Source organism: Spermophilus citellus (assembly GCF_964194105.1).
Source record: "Spermophilus citellus genome assembly, chromosome: 18".
NCBI lineage: Eukaryota > Metazoa > Chordata > Mammalia > Rodentia > Sciuridae > Spermophilus > Spermophilus citellus.
Window position 1 is genome coordinate 52,081,887 of NC_138200.1, and position 23,350 is coordinate 52,105,236.

Genomic DNA, 23,350 nt, shown 5'->3' on the forward strand with positions numbered 1-23,350 from the left:
TCACGCATTCGAGGCAAGTGCTCTACCACTGAGCCACAACCCCAATCCTGTATAATAACTTTTGAGATAAAACACTGAATTATTTAGGAAGAAGCATCTATAAACAAATGAACTATGAAATGTTTGCATTCTTCTATGACCCAGACAATGCATGGTCTGTCTCAATTTTCTTCTAAGCCATGTTAGGGAGGCCTAACTGGCAGTGCACAGAGTTGTACTGCAGCTTGTTGTGTTAGCACTTGTGGAGATGGAGTAAACAACACTATGCGCCAGACAGTGTGATTAATCCGGAGTATGGCCAATGGGGCTTCTTAGTCATAATATTTAGTTCTTCCAGGTTAAAAGAAAATATTCTGGTTCCAAAACTACAGAATAAACTACTGAAGATCAGTCACAGAAATGATTTCTGTGGTTTGAAGAAAAGAACCTTCTTAAAAAAGAAGATAATGTTTTTATTAATACTTTAATGGTTTATAAGTAAAGGTATTTAAAGCTCTTAAAATAAGAGAAGTTGTTTCTTAGAAAACAGAAAGTGAAGGCAAAGGAAAAATTCTGTGTTTGAAGAACTTTTTGCTTTGCCTGTGTACTTAGAAGGCACAGTAGGACGTAATATTCTTTTTCTTTTCTTCCCTCCACCACACCCCCGCCTTTCTCTCTCTCTCTCTCTCTCTCTCTCTCTCTCTCTCTCTCTCTCTCTCTCTCTCTTTCTTTTTTTGAGATGAGTTAGTGCTATGTTGCCCAGGGTGGTCTCAAAACTTGTGTGCTCAAGTGATCCTCCAGCCTCAGCCTCCAAAGTAGCTGGGACTATAGGTGTGTGCCACTACACCCAATGAGAAGTAACATCATCATCATCTTCTCCTTCTCCTTCTCCTTCTCCTTCTCCGGTACTAGGGATTTAACCCAGGGTGCTTTACCAACAAGCTACATCTGCAGCCCTTTCTGTTTTTAATTTTGAGATAACTTATCTTACAAAGTTGCTTAGGGCCTCACTAATTTGCTAAGGCTGGCCTCAAACTTGTGCTCCTTCTGACTCAGCCTTCCGAATCAATGGGATTACAGACATGTGCCCCCATACCTGACAAGAAGTAATATTCTTGATGAATCTTTTAGATTTTAAATCTCAGATATGGTGTGTAGAGCAAGTTGTTCAATTTCTAAAGTTTTCTCCTTTTAAAAGTCAACAACAAAAACAAGCAGTTTGACAGGATTTTTGAGAGCCAAAGGCATCCTCTCAGTAAATAGTAAATCCCATCCTGGGTCCATGGCAGCTGCTGGTATAGATAAGGCAGAGTCAGGATGATCTTATTTGTTAAAATCATGATATTTTATGGACGTGATGATGCACACCTATAATCCCCAATTAAGGCAGGAGGATCACAAATTCAAAGCCAGTCTGGGCATCTTAGACCATGTATCAACATAAAAAAAGGCTGGGGCTGTAGCTCAATGGTAGAATGCTTCCCTAGTATGTGGGAGGCCCTGGGTTCAATCCCAGGTACCATGCCAAAAACAAAGCAACAACAAAATCAGGCAATTTTATTGTATTGTTCATTACTTTAACTCACGATGTGGGTCATCTCAGCAACCAATATATAAAAGGACACACACTTAATAATAGTGATGCCTATGTTACTAATCACCGCTCTTTGAAAAGAACATCTTACCTGCAGCAAAGGCATCAGCTGCAAACCCAGTGCTTGCTCATAGAGCAAGTTCAGTTCTGCACAACTGGAGAAGGAGAGCTTGGAGGTGTAGAGGTAATAGTGTACATGCCTAAATGTGGAACCATCTCTGTCGATGAAAAGCCTCTGGTTTTCTGAAGAGGTCAAGGCTGAAGCCTCTTTCCACAGCAAGGAGTCTGGAAACTGAGAGAGTTTGCTTCTGGGGACTGAGAAATGCCATCCTCCCACATTGAAATGAAACAAATCTTCTGCGGATTCATGAGACATGCCAGTCTCCTCCTAAAGGAAGAATGAAAATACAGCTATGAAAGAAAAAATAAAAATAAAAAAGCATCCTGATTGGAAAGGAAGGAATTATACTATTTCTTTCTTTCTTTCTTCTTCTTTTTTTTTTTTGTAGTTATAGATGGACAGCATGCCTTTCTTTTGTTTATTTTTATGTGGTGCTGAGGATTGAACCCAGTGTCTCACACATGCAAGGCAAGTGCTCTGCCACTGAGCTACAGCTACAGCCCAAATTAAACTATTTCTATTTGCTGATCTTACATATAGAAAATCCTAAGGAATTGAGTAAAAAACTATTATGAGCCTAGGAAGGTTGAAGGATATAGATCAATATTATAAAAAAGCAATTATATTTTTATACCATAGCAATGAACAATTCAAAGATTAAATTAAAAAAATAATTACATTACAACACCATCCATAAGAACAAAATATTTAGGAGTTTAACAAAATAAGTATAATACTGGTAACTTGAAAACACTTAAAAATTGTTGAAATTTTAAACAACCTAAATAAGTAGTCTTGTTTATGGATTCAAAGATTCAATGTTGTTAAGATAGTAATACTATCCACATTGATCTGGGCAGTATCCCTACTAAACAATCCCTATGAAAACCCCAACTATCTTTTTTTGCAAATGTGACAAGCTGACATTAAATTCATGTAGAAATACAAGGGACCCAGAATAGCCAAAACAATCTTGAAAAAGAAAAAAACAAGTTTGAGAATTCCTACTTCCACTTTTAAAATTTAATATAAAGGTAGAATAACCAAAACTGTACAACCGATATAAGAATATCCATATAGGTATATGGAATAGAATTGGAGTCCAGAAATAAACCTTTATATTTATGTACAGTTGAATTTGTTCATCAACTGATGAATGTACTATATCCATATATCCATACAATAGACCATTGTTGTTAATACAGAGTATTATAAAGTATTGATACATGTTAGAATATGCATGAATCTTGAAACATTTTGCTCAGTGAAAGAAGCCAAATACAAAAGATCACATATTATATGATTCAATTTCATGCAATGTGAAGAAGAGTCAAATTTATAAAGAAGGAAAGTAGATTAGCGGTTGCCTAGGGCTGGGTAGGTTGGGGTTGGGGATGTGGGAAATGGTATGTGACTACTGTGTATGAGCATATATATGTAAGGACTCCAGATTTTGCTTTCTGTTCTTAAAGGTGACTAACTGGTTGAGAGCTCAATGAAGGTACTTAAGAGTGTGCAGAATTTGGATACTAAAAAAAACTTGCTCCTTGAAGGTAAGCTCCAGTTCTGGACTCAGCTCCTCTTTTCTTATTAAGGATAGGATATGACAAGAGGGTCTTTGCCCAAGAGTTTGTTTCCTTAAACACATCCCATTCACAGCAGGGCTCCCAAGAAGTGCCCTCTAGTGCGAGGGTAGACGCTAAGGGTATGATTGTTCTTTCCAGAGCATTCTTCCCCAAAGTCTGCTAAGGGGTTGGTGAGCCCTCAGTCACAGGTAATCCTGGGGAGCCTGTGACACTTGAAAGACAAATGGATTCTTCCCAGACTGTTTGCAGGAAACCGGGCATCCTTAAAATAGTAATTCCCATACACCCCGAGGAGCATACGATCCCTCTCCCACAAAGGAGCTCTTTTTAAACCAAGTTCTAGAGCTGAAACCATCTCTCTCTAAAGACAGGACCGGAACTCCCTCAGAGCCAAGTTTCCCAACTTTCCAATTCGGGAATCTCCCCATCATGCCTCAGAAGTCTGTCCCTGCTCCCCCAGTCCTTCAGATCTGGACCCCCCATTCACACCCAACAGCGCCTGGCTCCAAGAGTCAGCACTGCGGGGGCTGAAATATTAAGACCTGCACCCCTACGAAGAGGCACATTCCCATCCCCTCAGAAGTGAAATCCCCCAGATCCTGAGATCTAGAACACTTCATCCCTCAAGGCAGCGCACCCTTCCAATTCCTCAGAGCTAGTTCCCCCAAAATCTTTCAAAGCCCGGACCACCCTCGAATCCCAGCGCCCCAGATCTAATCTGGGCCCCAGCTTCTCCCATTCGCCAGTTTAGAGATTTTGGCGCCCCCGCCAGGATGAGCTCCGTACCATGGTCGCGACTCCTCGGGCGGGCGGGCGGGCGGCCGCGTGACCCAGGCACTAACGGCCCCCGGGAGAACCGCATCACGCGCGGGGGGCGGGGCCGGGAGGTGGTCGGGGCAGCTCGAGGGGCGGGGTCTGGCGTGGGCGGGGAGATCTCGCGGGCGGCGGCAGGTGAGCGGCAGGCGGGAATGGCGGAGCAGTGGGATCTGGATGAGGAGAGCATCCGCCGCCTGGGGGCGCTGACCCTGGAGCAGCCGGGTAGGGTTAGGCTGGGAGGGCGCGGGCCGGGAGCGTGTGGTCAGTGGCTGGGAGGAGAAAACTGAGGCGGGGCCCCTCGGAGCCTCGGGTAGCAAAGAGGGAACCGCCGAGGAGCAGTCCCTGAGGCGCAGAGAGGGAAATTGAGGCAGAAAGGGGTTTCACCGAGGCGGAAGTGGAGGAACTGAAGTAGCAGGGCAATCTGAGGCCAAGGACGAGAATTTGAGGAGAGAAAGGGAATGTGAGGTAGAGAAGAAGCGAGATTAACAGGTGGGGACCCTGTGACACAAGTGACTCACTTGGACAGAGGAAGGAAGTCTGAACTAAGTGGAAGGAAACCCCCAGAGGGACATCGATGGGAGAAGGGAAGTGCTTCTGAGATGATCACTTGATGTGATGATGTTGAGGTGGCACAAGGGGCATTTGGTTTTTGTTTCGTTCTTTTTTTGGGGGGTGAGGTACTGGGGATTGAACCCAGGGTGCTTTACTATTGATCTCAGCCCCAGTCCTTTTTATTTTTTATTTTGAGACAGGGCTGGCCAAGTTTCTGAGACTGTGGCAGGAGGGTAGCAAGTTCAAGACCAGTCTTTGGACTGGGCCACCGCGCCGAGCAAGCGGTGTTAATTTTTGGCCGTTGGGGAACTTCCTACCCAGGTTTTCCCCTGGTTGCGGGTGAAAAGAAAAAGGAACCCTCCGGTTGTCCATCCTCTAGAACTTCAAGAGTTTGCCCTTTCATCCATCTGGATGTGTAGCTCCCTTTTCAGAGACACTCAGACCAGCGCCTGGTGTGAAAGGAATAGCAGCTGATCTCTCTGGTCCTTAGGTCAGTGACCCAGCCCTGCCTTCATCTTAGTGACTAGAGACCCCACTTTTGACCTCACATAAACTGCTTTCTGAGTGTTTAAGAAAGTTGGAAAAGTTAGCATGTCTAACTCAACCGTTGCCCTCCTTAAACTCACCCTATCATTTTCTCCAGGTCCTGTGTTCAGGTCACATTTCTATCAGACAGATAGATGCTGTTATGATTCCCAACTTACAGATCAGTAAAACTAGATTTAGACTCTTACCCAAAGTCACACAGCTGGTAAAGTGGTGCAGTAGGGTTTTTTGTTTTTTTAACTCAGAGCTCTGATTCTAGAACCTGTGCTGTCACTGTAATAAAAAGTTGCCTTTCTTCCTTCCCTATTTTTCATTTGTGGAATATGAAATAACTTGGTTTTATTAATAATTTTATTTAAATATTAGTTATTACTTTAAATTATAAAAATTAATGTATACTAATAACAGTCAAACATTACATGGATGGATAAAGAGGGTACTAATCTCTTTTTTAAAAAACTTAAAAAAATTTTTTTTAGTTGTAGATGGACACAATACCTTTATTTTATTTACTTATTTTTATGTGGTGCTGAGGATCGAACCCCAGTGCCTCACACATGTGAGGCAAGCACTCTGCCACAGAGCCACAATCCCAGTCCCTAATCTTTTTTTTAACAATAATTCTTTGTTTGTATTAACTTTTTTGTAGTTGTAGATAGACAGCATGCTTTTATTTTATTTGTTTCATTTTTATATGGTTCGAAGGATCAAACCCTGTGCCTCACACATGCTAGGCAAGTGCTCTACCACTGAGCCACAGCCTCAATCCCCCTAATCTTTTTTTAAAGTTTTTTTTAGTTGTGGATGGACCTTTATTTTATTTATTTATATATGGTGCTACGAATCTAACCTAGTGCCTCACACATGCTAATTAAGCACTCTACAACTGAGCTACAATCCCAGCCCAAGAGGTTACTAGTCTTTTTCTCCTTTTTGTAACCTTCCCCAGAGCTGATAACCAAAGATGTGTGTTTAGATTAATGTTTGTAGATATTTCAGTTATATATTATTTTCCAAACTTCTTTGAACCCCCTATTTTACAAGTCAGCTAAGAAAAACTTTATTTTAATACTGTGTGTGTGTGTGTGTGTGTGTGTGTGTGTGTGGTGCTGGGGATTGAACCCATGGCCTTGTGCATGCAAGGCAAGCACTCTATCAACCGAGCTATTTCCCCAGCCCCCAAAGCCTTATTTTAAATATTTTTTCAGTTGTAGACAGACATAATTATTTATTTATTTATTTTGTGTGGTGCTGAGGTTGGAACCCAGTGCCACACACATGCTAGGCAAGTGCTCTAACACTGAGCTACAACCCCAGCCCCTAAGAAAGGCTTTATTGCCTTGAAAAACTCTGTGCCTTCCCTACCCTTTTTTTTTTCCCCTCAGGTATTGATTCGTTTTGATATTTGGTCTGGGGCAAAGCCAGGCATGGTGGCACATTTTATTGGCTCAGTTACCAGGAAGGCTGAGGTATGAGGTAGGAGAGTTTGAGACCACCTTGGGCAACATAGTGAGGAGGGGGTAGTAGTGGATGGATGATATGAAGTAATGATATTGGGAGTGCCATATACACCTTCCTTTATCAGTTAAAACATTATATGGCAGAATTTTTTTTTGCTTGACTTTGTATTTATTTGTTTGTTTTTATTTCAAGCATTTAAATAACAAATTATTTGTATTCATTTTGACAATTCACACAATTCCAAAGTGTCTAAAGTAAAATAAAATATTCTTCTGTCTCCCTCCTTCCATACCTTTTCTATTGTTTATACAGATAGGTACTTTTAAAAAAGAAGTAATGGCATATATATCATTTCTCAATCTGCTTTTTAAACTTTTCAATAAGACACAGGTATTTATTCAATTAAATGAATGTACTAGTGTATGCATTATAAAATCATTCTTGTTTTTTTTATATCTCAGTATTAAAAATTTCAATAAAGTATTTACATTGTCCCTTGTCATATAGAAAAATTTTAAGGTAAAAATTTTAAGTCTGGGGTTGCAGTTGTGCTCAGTGGTAGATCGCTTTGCCTAGCACATGCAGGGTCCTCAGTTCAATCCTTAACACCACATATAAATCAATAAAATAAAGGTATTTTTTCTAACTACAACTAAAAAATAAATATTTTTAAAAAATTTTTAAGTCCTTTTAAAATAAATTGTGCTTTTTGGGTCTTATTGATGAGATCTTTCCCTATACCAATATAAAAGGCTCCTTTTTTCCCCCCAGTACTGAGATTAAACCCAGGGACACTTTACCATTGTGTTACATCCCCAATCCTTTTTATTGTTTATTTTGAAACAGGGTCTCAATAAGTTGCCAAAGCTAGTCTTGAATTTTAGATCCTCCTGTCTCAGCATCCCAAATTGCTGGGATTACAGGCATGTGCCATTATGCCCAGCATAATCTCCTTTATCTTTTTCTAAAAATTCTGTAGTTTTGCTTTTCACATCAAATCTACTCTATCAGGAGTTTATTTTTATATATGCTGTGTGATATGGATATAATTGAAGTTTTTCTCATGTCTTTTTTTTTTTTTTGTCAAACCCAAAGCCTTCTGCGTAAAAGGCAAGTGCTCTACCACTGAGCTATACCTTCAGTTCAACATAAATCTTGATAACCTGCAAATTCAATGCTCTTTCTAGTTTTACCAACTTACTTTCTTCACAATAGTCAGGGCTAATATCATCCCTTTATTCACTCATTAGAATTTTAGAATAAGCTTGTGACCCAGTCTAATACCTATTTTAAAAATATGATTCTCAGCTATTAGAAGCCTGGTGCAATCAATAGTCTAGGTAAGAGACAATGAATGGGCAATTTCAATTTAGAAGATGATAGTAGAAATAAAAAGAAATGGATGGAGACAAAGCATATTTGGGAGTCAAATGGATAATATTTATAAAAGGATTGGATATGAGGATAAGGAAAATGTAATACTCAAAGATAACACTTAGACTTGGCTTAAGTTATTGCTAGGTGGAGGGTGGTGCCATTTATTGAAAGATAGTGTGTGGACTATGAGGGGGGAGGGTTTGAGGAAGGGGAATCAAGAGATCTCTTGAGCATTTTAAATTTAAAATGCTAATAGGTATCAAAGTGGGAGAAACTTAGTAGGCAATTGGATATAGAGTCTAGATCTCAGAACAGAGGTCAGAGATATAGATGTCAATTTTGAAGACTTAGCAAATAGTGTGTATTGGGCTAGGGTTGTGGCTCAGCGGCAGAGCACTCATCTAGCATGTGCGAGGTCCTGGGTTCAATCCTCAGCACCACATAAAAATAAATAAATAAAATAAAGGTATTGTGTCCAACTTCAACTAAAAAATTAAATATATTTTTAAAAAACTATGGGTCTAAGTGAACACAGCTAGGGATTGTGGATGAAAAAGAGAAGAAAGGTTAAGATTATACCTTGTGAGTATTTCAATGTTTAAAGGTTAAGAGGAATGTGGTGTCTTGGAATTTAAGAAAGGGTATCATATCATGAAAATAATGCTCAACTGTGCCAAGTACTGTGGATAGACTGAGCAGTTTAATGCAGAAAAGTCTTAGATTTGATGACATGGAACTCACTGGGGACCTTGATGAGGGGAGTTTCAGAAGAGTGGGAAGGGAAACTAGATTGGAGTGGAGTGAAAAGGGAATGATATGTGAAACAGTGGAGATAGTGAAAATGAGAACTTTTGGCTATAAAGGAGAATACAGAAGTGGAATGGTACCTGGAGGATGGGGTCAAGAACAGGTTTTAAAAACCATGCTAGGGGGCTGGGGATGTGGCTCAAGAGGTAGCGCACTCGCCTGGCATGCGTGCAGCCCAGGTTCGATCCTCAGCACCACATACAAACAAAGATGTTGTGTCTGCCAAACACTAAACAATAAATATTTTAAAAATTTTCTCTATCTCTATATCTCTCTTTAAAAAAAAAAAAGAAAAAGAAAAAACCATGCTAGGGCATGTTTTAGGTTGATGACAATTATTTGTAGAGAGGGTAAAATATAATTATTAATTTTTTGGCTATTAAAATAATTAATTTTTGGCCTGGGTTGTAGCTCATTGGAAGAGCACTTGCCTAGCATGTGTGAGACACTGGGTTGGATCCTCAGCACCACATAAAAATAATAAATTTAAAGAAAGGTATTGTGCTCATCTACAACTTAAAAAAAAAAATTAAGGATCCAAGATGGCAGGCCAGAGGGAGGCAGCATTCTCTGTCGCTCCGTGACCAGGAATTCAGTAATGAGAATACTGCTTCTCTGAGCAATATTCCTGCTCTGGACATTTGCCGTCCAGGGCTCCCCACCTCAGAATGAGAGTAGGTCTCCCAGCTATTCACCAACGCAGGATTACCAGGTGCACGAGGTCTGCCGAGGCAGCACCTTCAGCCACCACCTGGGCAGAAATCATGGACACCACTACTACGCAGGATACCTGGAAGCTTCCCACAAGTAGGAACTCTGGCTGCCACTCCCATGTGGATCCCCATCTACCAACATGGGGCTCTCCCATTGCCGCCAAGTTAGGATTCTACATTAGAGAAGATAGTCTCCTATTCACAGTGTCCTGCTTGCACCCGAGAACCTCACACAGGCTCTGAAATCAGCAAGTAGCCACACACTGCAAACCACAGAGCTCATCTCTGTACTCATTGTCCAACACCATCGCTTAGTTTCCCCCACCTGACCCGACACCCCACGGCTGAAAGCAGGCACCTTCTTCACCATCTTCAGCAGGGGCAACTCCCAATTTGGAACTCCAGCTGACCAGGTACCCAGTTTCTAACTACCTTCTCTCCCCAGCAGCTGCTACCCTGGCAAAATGACACCCTGGTTACCCTCTCCATCCTGAGGGCAGAGATACCAGCTAACAACAGATGAAAAGGATCTATTGGATGAAAAGGAAAGCAGGAAAGATACTGATCTCCAACCAAAACAATACCTGTTTCTTCCTTCAAGATTTTTTTTTCTTCTCCCTCTCTATTCTCCCACCCTCACATCCCCAACATATGTGAAACCAAGTGCTTTGCATGAATTAGGATTTTGAAGACTGGGATGTCTAAATAGTATATTACAGTTGTGTTGTATATTGTTTTTTCTTTCTTTTTCACCAATTTCTATTATTTTAACATTTTTGTATTTTTCTTAATATATATGTGTGTTTGTTTTATATACTGTACTATCTTCCCACTTAACTTGTCTACCCAAAGACAACTATTACTTCTCTCTTCTACTACAAATCTTCCTCTTTAGATTTCTCTTTCACACTTCCTAAGATATTATAACTCTATATCCTCACCTCCTACCTCAGCATACCATCCTATTCCTCACCCCGGTTCTTTGTCCACCATCAGAAACTGTAAGCCCTTTTACAAACCTACTGTGTATATTCTTTTTTTTTTTAAAGAGAGAGAGAGAGAGAAAGAGAGAGAGAATTTTTGAATATTTATTTCTTAGTTTTCGGTGGACATAACATCTTTGTTTGTATGTGGTGCTGAGGATCGAACCCGGGCCGCACGCATGCTAGGCGAGCGTGCTACCTCTTGAGCCACATCCCCAGCCCCCTACTGTGTATATTCAGTTCATCATTTCTGTACATTGTGATCAAACTGTAATTGTCTTAATAGCAAACATTTGTTTTTTTAGGGTGTATATTGTTTATATGGGATCTGTTAACATTGTCCTTCACCTCAAAGGAAAGATATTGGATCCCTACAGGTACACCATAAGCCTATATGGTAAAAACAGTAATGCCTCAGATCCACAGTGCTATAAAGGATGATACACAAGCAATATGAAAATACAAAGGAAGAAAGTGCCCCAAACAAATCAAGATACCACATTATTAGAATCCATAGCCAGCACAGCAGAAGAGTTCAGGATGTACATAATTAAAATGTTTTGTGAATTAAAGGATGATATAAGAGCAAATACATGCAGCAAAAGATCATTTTGACAAACAGCTACATAAACAAATACAGAAAGCAGAAGATTACTTCAATAGTGATAGAGGTTCTAAACAAACAAACAAACAAAAAAAAAACCAAATCCTTGAAATGAGAGAAACAGTAAACCAAATTAAAAGTTCAATTGAAAGCATCACCAACAGATTAGCCACTTAGAAGACAGGACCTCAGACAATGAAGACAAAATATATAATCTTGAAAAGAATGTAGACCAGACAGTGAAAATGGTAAAAAAAAAAAAATGAGCATCACATTCAAGATATATGGGAAAGCTTGAAAAGACCAAATTTAAGAGTTACTGGCATATAGGAAGGCATAGAGTTCCAAACCAATGGAGTGAGCAATCTATTCAATGAAATAGTATCAGAAAAATTTTCAAACATGAAGATTGAGTTGGAAAACCAAATTCAGGAGGCTTACAGGATGCCAAATATACAAAATCACAACAGATCCACACCAACGCACATTATAATGAAAATGTCTAACATACAGAATAAGAAGAGAATATTAAAAGCCATGAGAGAAAGGGATCAGATTACATATAGGGGAAACCAGTTAGATTATGTGCAGATTTTTCAACCCAGACCCTAAAAGCTAGATGATCCTGAAACAACATATATCAAACTCTGAAAGAAAATGGATGCCAACCAAGAATCTTTTTTTTCTTCAATAGCTCTATTTTTAATTCATTTTTATGTGGTGCTGAGGATCAAACCCAGCATTTCACACATGCTAGGCAATCACTCTACCATTGAACTACAACCCCAGCCCCCCAACCAAGAATCTTATATCCAACAAAATTAAGCTTTATATTTGATGATGAAATAAAAACCTTCCATGATAAACAAAAGTTAAAAGAATTTACAACTTGAAAGCCTGCACTACAGATCATCCTTGGCAGAATATTCCATGAAGAGGAATTAAAAAACAAGGAAAATCAGCAAAGGGGGGGGGGCTGGGATTATGGCTCAGTGGTAAAGCACTTGCCTAGCACACGTGGGGCCCTGGGTTCTATCCTCAGCACCACATAAAAATAAATGAATGGAAAAAAGGTATTGTGTCCAACTACAATTAAAAAAAATATTTTTTTTAAAAAAGAAAATCAGAAAAGGGAGGTATTACAGTAAAGGAAAAACTAATAAAAGGGGAAACCAAGTCAAGTTAAATGCCAAAAATAAACAAAATAGCTGGGAAAATAAATCATGACTCAATAATAACCCTGAATGTTAATGGCCTAAACTCACCAATCAAAAGACATAGACAAGCAGACTGGATTAGAAAAAAAAAAGATCCAACAATATGCTGCCTCCAAGAGACTCATCTAATAGGAAAAGATAGCCACAGACTAAAGATGAAAGGTTGGGAAAAAGCATACCACTCACATGGTCTGTGGAAGCAAGCAGGTATTTCCACCCTCATATCAAATAAAGTAGACTTCAAGCCAGAGTTAATCACAAGGGATAAAGAAGGATATTTCATACTGCTTAAGAGAACCATTTGTCAAAAAGACATAACAATAATAAATTTATATGCCCCAAACAATGAAGCATCTATGTTCACCAAACAAACTTTTCTCAAGTTCAAGAATCAAATGGGCCAGAACACAATGATTCTGGGTGACTTTAACACACTTCTTTCATCACTAGATAGATTATTCAAACAATAGCTGAACAAAATGGGAATAGTAAGGATGGTGGAAGGAGATGGTCATCATTATACAAAATACATATATGAAGATGTCTAAGGTATGTGTCAACATACCTTATATACAGATATGATAAATTGTGTTATAAAGGAGTATTAAGAATTGTAATGCAAAAAGAGAGAGAGAGAACTCATGTATAATGGCATAATTTGGCGTGAACATACTATATATACAGAGTTACGAAAAATTGTGCTGTGAATGGATAATTATGAATGTAATGCATTCCACTATTGTCATGTATGTAATAAATATATAAATAAATAGGGAAAAAAAGCTGAACAAAGAAACCATAACTCAATAATATAATCAATAACTTAGACTTAACTGCCAAGCCCTAGGTTCAATCCCCAGCCCAGTGCTGCCAAATAAATAAATAACCAAATAAAATTTTTCATTTTTTAAAAAATCAGGATCTATATAATAGCCATATATGACAACTGTTTGATATATGTCTTCAAACTTATTTTATCTATAAATTTTCAATTTTTTCCCTTGCATTTTCAATTATTTGAATAAACTGGGTCATTTGTCAACAAAAGTTCACTGTAATCTGTATTTTGTTTACTATATTTCTAAGATGTTTAACGTTTTCCTTTATTTCCTGTATTTAATATGAATTGGTAGTTAGATGAACTTTAATCAGATTCAGGTTTGAGAGGTGTGTGTGTGTGTCTGTGTGTGTGTGTCTCTGTGGAAACATGTGTGGGCGCATTTCCTTTTTGGCCAAGACTACCTTCTGGATAATGTTGTGTAATACTATTGTGCAGCATATAATGCCTGGTATTCTTTCTTTTTGTGATGCCATTGAATATGATTGCCTATGTCCATTAATTCATTAAGGATTACAAAATGGTAATTTTCTAATTCTATCTTCCATTCCTCTTCTTTAAGTGTAAAAATTCTATAAATGACAAATTCTTCATATCATCTATTTGATTATCCTAAGGTTCAATTTGTATAGAAAAGACAGGATAAAAGCTTGATTTAAAAAAACAACAACTTTATTTGCCACTTTTCAGAGTGAGTTGTTTTCTTGGCATCCTTTAAAAGTGACTAATGAGGGCTGTTTCATTTTCTAAGTATAAATTCATTGATTCACATATATTTGAAGCCAGACATAGTGGTACCTGCTGTAATCCCCATGATTTGGGAGGCTGAGGTGGGAGGATCACAAGTTCAAGGCCATCATCAACAACTTAGCAAGACCTTATCTCAAAATGAAAAATAAGATAATAGTAATTTAAAAGGACCTGGGTATTTGATTCAGTGATTGAAATATTCCTGGATTCAATCCCTGGTACCAAAAAAAAAAAAAAAAGATAACTTCCATCTATTGCTACTCTAAAAAAAATTAGATGTAGATGGACAGAACACCTTTATTTTATTTGTTTATTTTTATGTGGTACTGAAAATGGAACCTAGTACGTCACACATGCTAAACAAGTGCTCTGCCACTGAGCTACAGCTCCAACCCTTGTTACTCAATTTTCAAAATATGTTTTTATTTGTTAATGGACCTTTATTTTATTTATTTATTTTTATGAGGTGCTGAGAATTGAACCCAGTGTCTCACACATGATAGGCAAGCGTTCTACCACTGAACTACAATCCCAGCCCAATTGTTACTCAATTTATCTCAACTTTGGCTAGTGAGAAATCTTTCAAGTTGATTTCTGAGGCCTTTTTAAAATTTTTTATTTATTTGAAGTTCTTTCATTGTTATTATAAACAAGTTTTATTAAATGTTATTAATTTGATGTCAAAATGACCTGTAAATGGCTTCCTACAGAGAAATTACTTGATTTATTGTTTTCATTAATAAAATAAGTTTTTGCCCATAGGGTTATATAGCCCCTATTTTCATATTGGGAGATTATTGTCTTTTCTGTTTGATTTGGTTTGTTTTTTGTTTGTTTATTTTCCTACAGTGTTGGGGATTGAACCCATTTTTCAAATGCTAGGCAAGTCTCTACTACTGAGCTACATAACCCCAATCCCTATTCTATTGTTCTTGATGTGTATGATATACAATTTTTTTTTACTTTTTAATAATGTGGCTACTAGAAATTTTAAATTATGCCTGTAGCTTACATTATATTTTTATTGGATAGTGCTGGACCCATCCAGAAGGCTGGAAGATAACACCCCAAAAGCATTTTCTGGGGTCTGTTGCATGCTCAAAGATATGAGAAGCCAGTGCAGATGCTCAACTTTTCAGGCCAGGTCTGAGGCCACCCACCCATATTTGAACATCCCTCTATTGAACTGAGGGCAGGTCCATTTCTTTTTCTTTCTTTAAACATGCCCATTATCACAGGTCTCCAGAAAATATATTAACTTTCCAAAACTGGCAAGTTTTACTTACGTTTTGAGGCTCTGGGAAATTAGGCTGGGAATGGAATAAAAAAAAAATATAGGCCCAGAATATCAGACATAACAAGAGAGGGGCTGGCTTGGTGAGGGTCAAGGCAGGTGGAAAGGGAATATAATGTTTGATTTGCTCTCTGGCCTGCACTTCATGTGAATCATAAAAGAATGTCTGTCTTTGTAGCAGTTTATTATTTGAATAATAATTCTGATTCCCTTGAAAAATGTTCAGTCTGCTCTTCAAATTAGTCTGCAGTGACAATCATGAGAAATGCTGAGGTAACTGATGGAATCCTATTTGTCCTTAGCTTTTCTACAATAACAGACTCTCAGAATATTAAATTTTTGTATACCACAGAACTACCAATATATTGCAGACACTCCTCATTTTACACTTTTTTCATCCCCTGGCAACAACTAATCTGCTTTCTGTCTCTATGAATTTGTGTCTTAATATGAGATTTCATATGAGTGGAATAATACAATATTCTGGCCTTTTATGTCTGGCCTCTTTGACTTAGCATGAGATTTTGAAAGTTCATTCATATTTTAGCATGTATCAATAATTCATTCCTTTTTATTAATAGACTTTAGTTTTTAGAGCTCTTTGAGGCTTACAGAAAAATTGCACATAAAATAGAGAATTCCTGAATACCCTTTGCTCCCTTGCATTTCACCCCATTTCCCACCCTTATAGTTTCCCCTATTACTAATAATTTTACATTAGTGTGGTACATTTATTACAATTGATGAACCAATATTGATGCATTATTATTAAAGCCCATGTTTATATTAGGTTGTGCAGTTCTGTGGGGTTTCACAAATATATAATAGTAAAAATCACATTTTTACCATTACAGTATCAAATAGAGTAGTTTCACTGCCCTAAAAATTCCCTGTGCTCCATCTATTCATCCCGCCTTCCCCAGCAATCCCCTGATAATCACTGATATTTTTACCATTGCCTTTTTTCAGAATGTCATAAAACTGGAGTAACATAGTATGTAAAAGTTTCAGGTTTTTTTTTCCACACAGCAAAATATATTTAAGGTTCCTCAATTTTTTCCCATGATTAATAGCATATTTCCTCTTATTGCTGAATAAGATACTACTGTGTGACTGTACCATAGTTTGTTTAGCCATTTACCTATGAAGGACATCTTGGTTGCTTACAAGATTTGGCAATTATGAACATTTGTGTGTATTAATTTATTTATATATTTGGTCCTGGGGATTGAACCCAGGGCGCTTTACCACTGAGCTACATCCCCAGTTCTTTTTATTTTTTTTATTTTTGAGATGGCCTCAATAAGTTTCTGAGGCCTCAAACTTGTGATTCTTCTGCCTCAGTGTCCCAAGTTGCTGGAATTATAGGTACATGCCAACCTGCCTGGCTTTGTGTTGGTTTTGTGAGGACATAAAGTTATAATTCACTTGAGTAAATTGCAGAGGTACAGTGCTAGATCATATGTTAATATATGTTGAGCTTTGAAAAGGTGGTGTATTTATACACAATGGAATGTTACTCAGCCATAAAAAAATGATTATGACTTTTGCCTGTAAGTGGATGGATCTAGAGACTGTCATGCTAAGTGAAATAAGCAATCCCCCAAAACTAAAGGTTTGATATTCTCTCTGATGTGCAATGCTAACACGAAACGGGTTGGGAGAGGGAAGAATGGAAGTTAACTGGATTAGACAAAGGGGAATGAAGGGAAAGGGGAGGTGGGACTCAGAAAGACAATAGAATAAATTATGAATTAGACATAACTTTCCCATATTCATGTATGAATACGCCACCAGTGAAACCCCATATCATGTATAACCACAAGAATGGGATCCTAATTAGAATACTCCATGTATGTATAATATATCAAAATGCCCTCTATTGTCATATATACCTAAAAAGAACAACAACAAAAAAGATGTGTTGAGCTTTGTATAAATCTGTCATACTGTCTTCTAAGATAGCTGAACCATTTTGCATTCCATCCAGCAATAAGAACCATTCCTTCCCCCAAACATTCATCATTGTCAGTATTTTAGGTTTGGGCAATTCTGATAAGTGTGTAGTGATATCTTCATGTTTTTAATTTTATATTTCCTTATGATTTATGATGCTAAGCATTTTGAGTTCACCATCTATGCTGTATGTATGTATGTATTTATTTTCTATTTTAAAACATTTTTGGTGAAGTGTATTTCAGGTCTTTTCCATTTTTAAATTGGATTGCTTATTCTCTTATTGTTGAGGTTTAAGAGTTCTTTGGGGGCTGCGGTTGTAGCTCAGTGGCAGAGTGCTTGCCTAGCATCATGTGTGAGAAACTGGGTTTGATCCTCACCATTACATAAAAATAAATAAATAAATAAAGGGATTGTGTAAACCTACAACTTAAAAAAAATTAAAAAGAGTTCTTTGTATATTTTGAATATTAGTCCTTTATCAGAAAACATTTTTCCAGCATTTTATCTTGGTGTGTTAGCTTTCCATTGTTGTAACAAATACCTAAGACAAATCAACTTATAAAGAAGAAAGGTTTATTTTTGGTTCATGATTCTGTCCATCTACATGATCACATGACCCTTTGCTTTTGGGCATGCAAGGCCATACATCATGGTGGGACACATGAGGTGGCCAGGAAACAAAAAGATAAAGGGGCCAGAGTACTAATATCCCCTTCAAAGGCACACCCTGATGACCTAACTTTCTTCCCCTAAGATTCCCCTAATAAAGGTTCCACCATCTCCCAGTACCACCATGAGCTGGAGACTAAATCTTCAACACATGGCATTTGGGGGACATTTAAGGTCCAAACTATAAAAGCCTAGCTGTGGTTTTTTTTTTTTTTTTTTTTTTTTTTTAATTAGCAGTGTCTTTTATGGAGCAGAATATTTAATTTTAATGAAGTCCCATTTCTCAAGTTTTTCCTTTATGGATCATGCATTTAGTGTATTAAAAACTCATCACCAAACTGGATGGGGGGGTACATGCCTGTAATCCCAGCTATTCAGTAGGCTGAGGTAGGAGGATCATAAGTTCAAGGCCAGCCTAAACAACTGAATAAGACCCTGCCTCAAAATAAAATTATAAAGGGCCAAGATGTTACTCAGTGGTAGAATGCTTGCCTAATATATTCAAGGCCCTGGATTTAATTACCAGTACTGCAAACAACAACAATAAAAAATACTTCATCATTAAAACAAAGTCTGGGCTGGGGATGTGGCTCAAGCAGTAGCGCCCTCACCTGGCATGCGTGCGATCCTCAGCACCACATACAAACAAAGATGTTGTGTCCGCCGAAAACTAAAAAATAAATATTAAAGAATTCTCTCTCTCTCTCTCTCTCTCTCTCTCTCTCTCCCTCCCTCCCTCCCTCCTTCCCTCCCTCTCAAAAAAAAGTCTGCTTAGATTTTTCTGTTATCTTCTAGAAATTTTACAGCTTTGTGTTTTATATTTAGATCTGATTTATTCTATTTATTTTTGTGAAAATATAAAGTCTATGTGTCTGAGTCCCTTTTTTTCCTATGTGTGTCTGCTTGTTCTATCATCCCTTGTTAAAAGATTATCTTTTTTTCCATTGAATTATCTTTGCTCACTTGTTTAAGATCAGTTGATCTTAAACTTAACCTTCCACAGGGGCTATTCTACATTCTCTCCAGCAACATATGAAGATTTCAATTTCTCTATATCCTTATCGATGCAAAAAAAGTCTCTTGTTTTAAAATTATAGCCACCCTAGTGAGTATCTTGTGGTTTTGACTTGTATTCCCCTAACAATTAATGTTGTCAATCAACAGATGAATGAATAAATCAAACGTGGTATATCTATATGATGAAATATGACTCAGCCATAAAAAGAAATGATGTCCCAGCCATTTATTTAGTTTATAGATATCACCAAACTTATTTCTTAAGTTTATACAGAAAGGCAGAAGACCTAGAATATCAGACATAACACTGAAGAAGAAAAAGTCAAAGAACTGCCACTTCCTGACTTCAAAGTAGAAACCTATAGAAATCAAGACAGTGAGTTGTTAGCCAAGAAACAAAAACAAAGGTCAAAAAAAAAAAATCCAAACAATGTCCAGTTTAGTGGCATTAATTACATTCACGTTGTTTGTTGGTTTGTTTTTTGGTACCAGGGACTAAACCCAGAGGTACTCAAGCACTGTTTTTTGTTGTTCTTGTTTGTTTGTTGTTTTTTGAGACAGGGTCTTAGTTTAGGGCTTAGAAAAGGTGCTGAGGCTGACTGTGAATTTGTAATCCTCGTGTCTCAACCTCCTGAGCCACTGGGATTAAAGGCATGTGCCACTGTGCCTAGCTTCATTTGCATTGTTTTGCAACCATTACTGCCATCTCTCTCCAGAAGTTTTTCATCTTCCCAAACTGAAACCCTGTACCTATCAAACAATAACTCTCCATTCACTTTGCACTCAGCCCCTGGCAACATCACTGTACTTTCTGTTTCTGTGAATTTGACTGTTCTAGTATCTTGTATATATGGAATTACACAATATTTTTTCTTTTGTGTCTGGCTTATTTCACTTAGCATAATGTCCTCAAAGTTTAAACATGTTGAGATTATGTTTATGTTAGAATTTCTTTCTTTTTTTTTAGGACTGAATAAGACCTCATTTTATATCTATCCCACATTTTACTTATGTATACATTGATGAACATTTGGATATTTTCTACTTTTTGGCTATTATGAATAATGCTGCTATAAACATTGGTGTAAAAGTATCTATTTCAATCCTTGCTTTCAATTCTTTTGGATATGAAGTATAGTCAGAAGTAGAATTTTTCTACTGTTTTTATTTGTTCTTTTTTTTTTTTTTTTTTGGTACTGGGGATTGAACCAGGAGTGCTTTATTACTGAGCTCCATCCCCAGACTTTTTTATTTTTTATTTTGAGACAGTGTCTAACTAAGTTGCTAAGTTGCTTAGAGCCTCACTAAATTTCTGAGCCTCCTGAACTGCTGGGATTATAGGCATGCACCATTTAACCTCATTTCTGAAATTATTTTTTTAAACTCTATTTTTATTATTTGTTTTTGTTTCTTTCTTTCTTTCTTTCTTTTTCTTTTTTTTTTCTTTTTCTTTCTTTTTTTTTTTTTTTTTGGTACCAGGGTTTGAACTCTGGGCACTTGACCACTGAGCCACATCCCTAGCCCTATTTTGTATTTTATTTAGAGTCAGGGTCTCACAGAGTTGCTTAGGGCATCGCCAAATTGCTGAGGCTGGCTTTGAACTGGGATCCTCCTGTCTCAGCCTCTGGAACCCCTGGAATTACATATTTTTATTATTTCTTGAGTTTGTTCTTCTATATTTTCAAATCTTCCTTTTCTTTCCAATCATCTTTCTGAATTTTCCTAATTCCAACATACATTTTTCAGTAATTTTCAATTTTTTTGTTCTCAAGATTCCTTTACACTATCAAAAATTATTGAGGACCCCACAGAGCTTTAGTTATCTGCTAGTATTTACCATATAGAAATTAAAACTGAGCCAGGCGTGGTGGCACACACCTGTGATCCCAGAAGCCAGGAGGCTGAGGCAGGAGGATCCTGAGTTCAAAGCCAGCCTCAGCAAAAGCAAGGCACTAAACACCTCAGTGAGGCCTCGTCTCTAAATAAAAATACAAAATAGAGCTGGGGATGTCACTCAGTGGCTGAGTGCCCCTGAATTCAATCCATGGTACCCCCCTCCAAAAAAAAAAAAAGAAAGAAAATAAACTGAGAAAAAATTTTAAAAATGTATTGATTCATTGAAAGATAAATATAACATACCCATTATATGGTTACCTGCTATATTTATGAACAATAGATATATTTCCAAAATAAAAAATAGAATATAGATTTGTATTCTTACAAATCTCTTTAATGTCTGTTTTAATACAAGATAGCCAGATTCTTATATCTACTTCTGTCTTAAATCTATTGTGATATATTGTTTTGTTTGAAATACATGGGAAAAAAATCTGACCTCATACAGATAAGTAGTTGGAAAAGGGAAGAATGTTTCAGTAGCCTATTATGGAAATTCTTCTTTGATAAGGCATGAACACTGGGCAAATGGTATTTTCTTAAAATTTAGTTGTATATGAAATCTGAAACATATCACTGAGCTTTTTGTATCGTTACAGTAAAATCCATTGGTATGCCCTGCTGTTGAATGACTCTTTTAACAAAGCATGGTTTTTTTTTTGTTTGTTTGTTTTTTATTGTTGGTCGTTCAAAACATTACATAGTTCTTAATATATCATATTTCACAGTTTGATTCAAGTGGATTATGAACTCCCATTTTAACCCCGTATACAGATTGCTGTATCACATCAGTTACACTTCCATTGATTTACATATTGCCATTCTAGTGTCTGATGTATTCTGCTGTCTATCCTATTCTCTACTCTCCCCCTTCCCCTCCCCTCCCCTCCTCTCCCCTTTTCTCTCTCTACCCCCTCTACTGTAAATCATTTCTTCCACTTGTATTATTCTTCTCTTACCCCTCCTTTCCTCTTATATGTAATTTTGTATAACCCTGAGGAACACCTTCCATTTCCATGCGATTTCCCTTCTCACTCCCTTTCCCTCCCACCTCTCATCCCTGTTTAATGTTAATCTTCTTCTCATGCTCTTCGTCCCTACCCTGTCCTTGGTTACTCCCCTTATATCAAAGAAGTCATTTGGCATTTGTTTTTTAAGGATTGGCTAGCTTCACTTAGCATAATCTGCTCTAATGCCATCCATTTCCCTCCAAATTCTATGATTTTGTCATTTTTTAATGCAGAGTAATACTCCATTGTGTATAAATGCCACATTTTTTTATCCATTCATCTATTGAAGGGCATCTAGGTTGGTTCCACAATCTTGCTGTCGTGAATTGTGCTGCTATGAACATCGATGTAGCAGTGTCCCTGTAGCATGCTCTTATTAGGTCTTTAGGGAATAGACCGAGAAGGGGAATAGCTGGGTCAAATGGTGGTTCCATTCCCAGCAAAACATGATTTTATAACATTATTCATTGGTAATTTAAAAAATATTGACTCACTGAGCTATATATATCTTCTAAATGTTGACAAGTTTCATTATGTAACATCTAAAATTATATTGCCATCAATCTCATTAAAAAATAAGGAAGCATTAGGAAGCTATCAAGTTCATGGTGCAGATACAAGTTTTCCAAAAGAAAATAAAATGTTAGTGGTGCTGGGGATCAAGCTCAGGGCCTGTTACATGCTTAGCATGTACTCTACCACTGAGCTATCCCTAGCCCCCCAAATTTTATTTTTTCTTAGAAGCTAGACTGTTATAATGGATAACAGTTACATATCATTGTTTTCCTGAAATGACAGACTCACTTTGCTTATTTTTAAGAAAATGTCTGCTAAAAATTCAAGTCAGAATAACCGTAGTTTTTCAGGTTGCTTTTCTCTGAGTAAATATGATGTTTCATTTAAAAAGTGCCTAGTTTGGGGCTGGGGTTGTGGCTCAGTGGTAGAGCACTTGCCTAGCACATTCAAAGTCCTGGGTTCAATCCTCAGCACCACATAAGAATAAACAAAATAAAAGTAAAAAAAAAAAAAAGTGCTTAGTTAAGTACCTAGTTGTGGCTCAGTGGTAGAATGCTTCCCTAACATGTGTGAGGCACTGGGTTTGATTCTAAGCACCACATAAAAAAGTAAATAAACAAAATAAAGGTATTGCATCCATCTACAACTAAAAAAGAAATCTTTTTTTTAAATTTATTTTTTTTTTAATTTTTTTTTAAAGAGAGAGGGAGAGAGGGAGAAAGAGAGAGAGAATTTTTAATATTTATTTTTTAGTTTTCGGCAGACACAACATCTTTGTTTGTATGTGGTGCTGAGGATCGAACCTGGGCCGCACGCATGCCAGGCGAGCGTGCTACTGCTTGAGCCACATCCCCAGCCTGAAACCTTTTTTTTAAAAAAGTGTGTAGTTCAGCTTGTAACTCAGTCACATAAAAGTGTTTTTCTACAAGGCATCCACCATTCTTCAATATGTAGCAGAAATAATTCATGAATGCTTTCCATTTAGTTATGATGCAAAAGAAGATATATACTCAAAGGTCAAAATTTAAACAATTAGGGCTGGGAT

General features: G+C 37.4%; 2 protein-coding genes across 2 annotated transcripts in view; one reads left to right on the plus strand and one right to left on the minus strand.

The window, feature by feature from the left end:
- Positions 1-4,201, minus strand: part of KCTD19 (potassium channel tetramerization domain containing 19) — a 29,945-nt gene extending 25,744 nt beyond the window's left edge. The window contains exons 1-2 of the mRNA XM_081274983.1: positions 4,067-4,201; positions 1,665-1,961 (exon numbers count right to left, since the gene is read on the minus strand). Of these exons, the coding sequence (XP_081131109.1) occupies positions 1,665-1,961; positions 4,067-4,069 (300 nt within the window). The 5' untranslated portion in view covers positions 4,070-4,201. The remainder of the gene's footprint in view (positions 1-1,664; positions 1,962-4,066) is intronic.
- Positions 4,202-4,231: 30 nt separating this feature from the next.
- Positions 4,232-23,350, plus strand: part of LRRC36 (leucine rich repeat containing 36) — a 73,048-nt gene continuing 53,929 nt past the window's right edge. Inside the window, exon 1 of the mRNA XM_081274987.1 lies at positions 4,232-4,318. Coding sequence (XP_081131113.1) covers positions 4,249-4,318 — 70 coding nt within the window. The 5' untranslated portion in view covers positions 4,232-4,248. The remainder of the gene's footprint in view (positions 4,319-23,350) is intronic.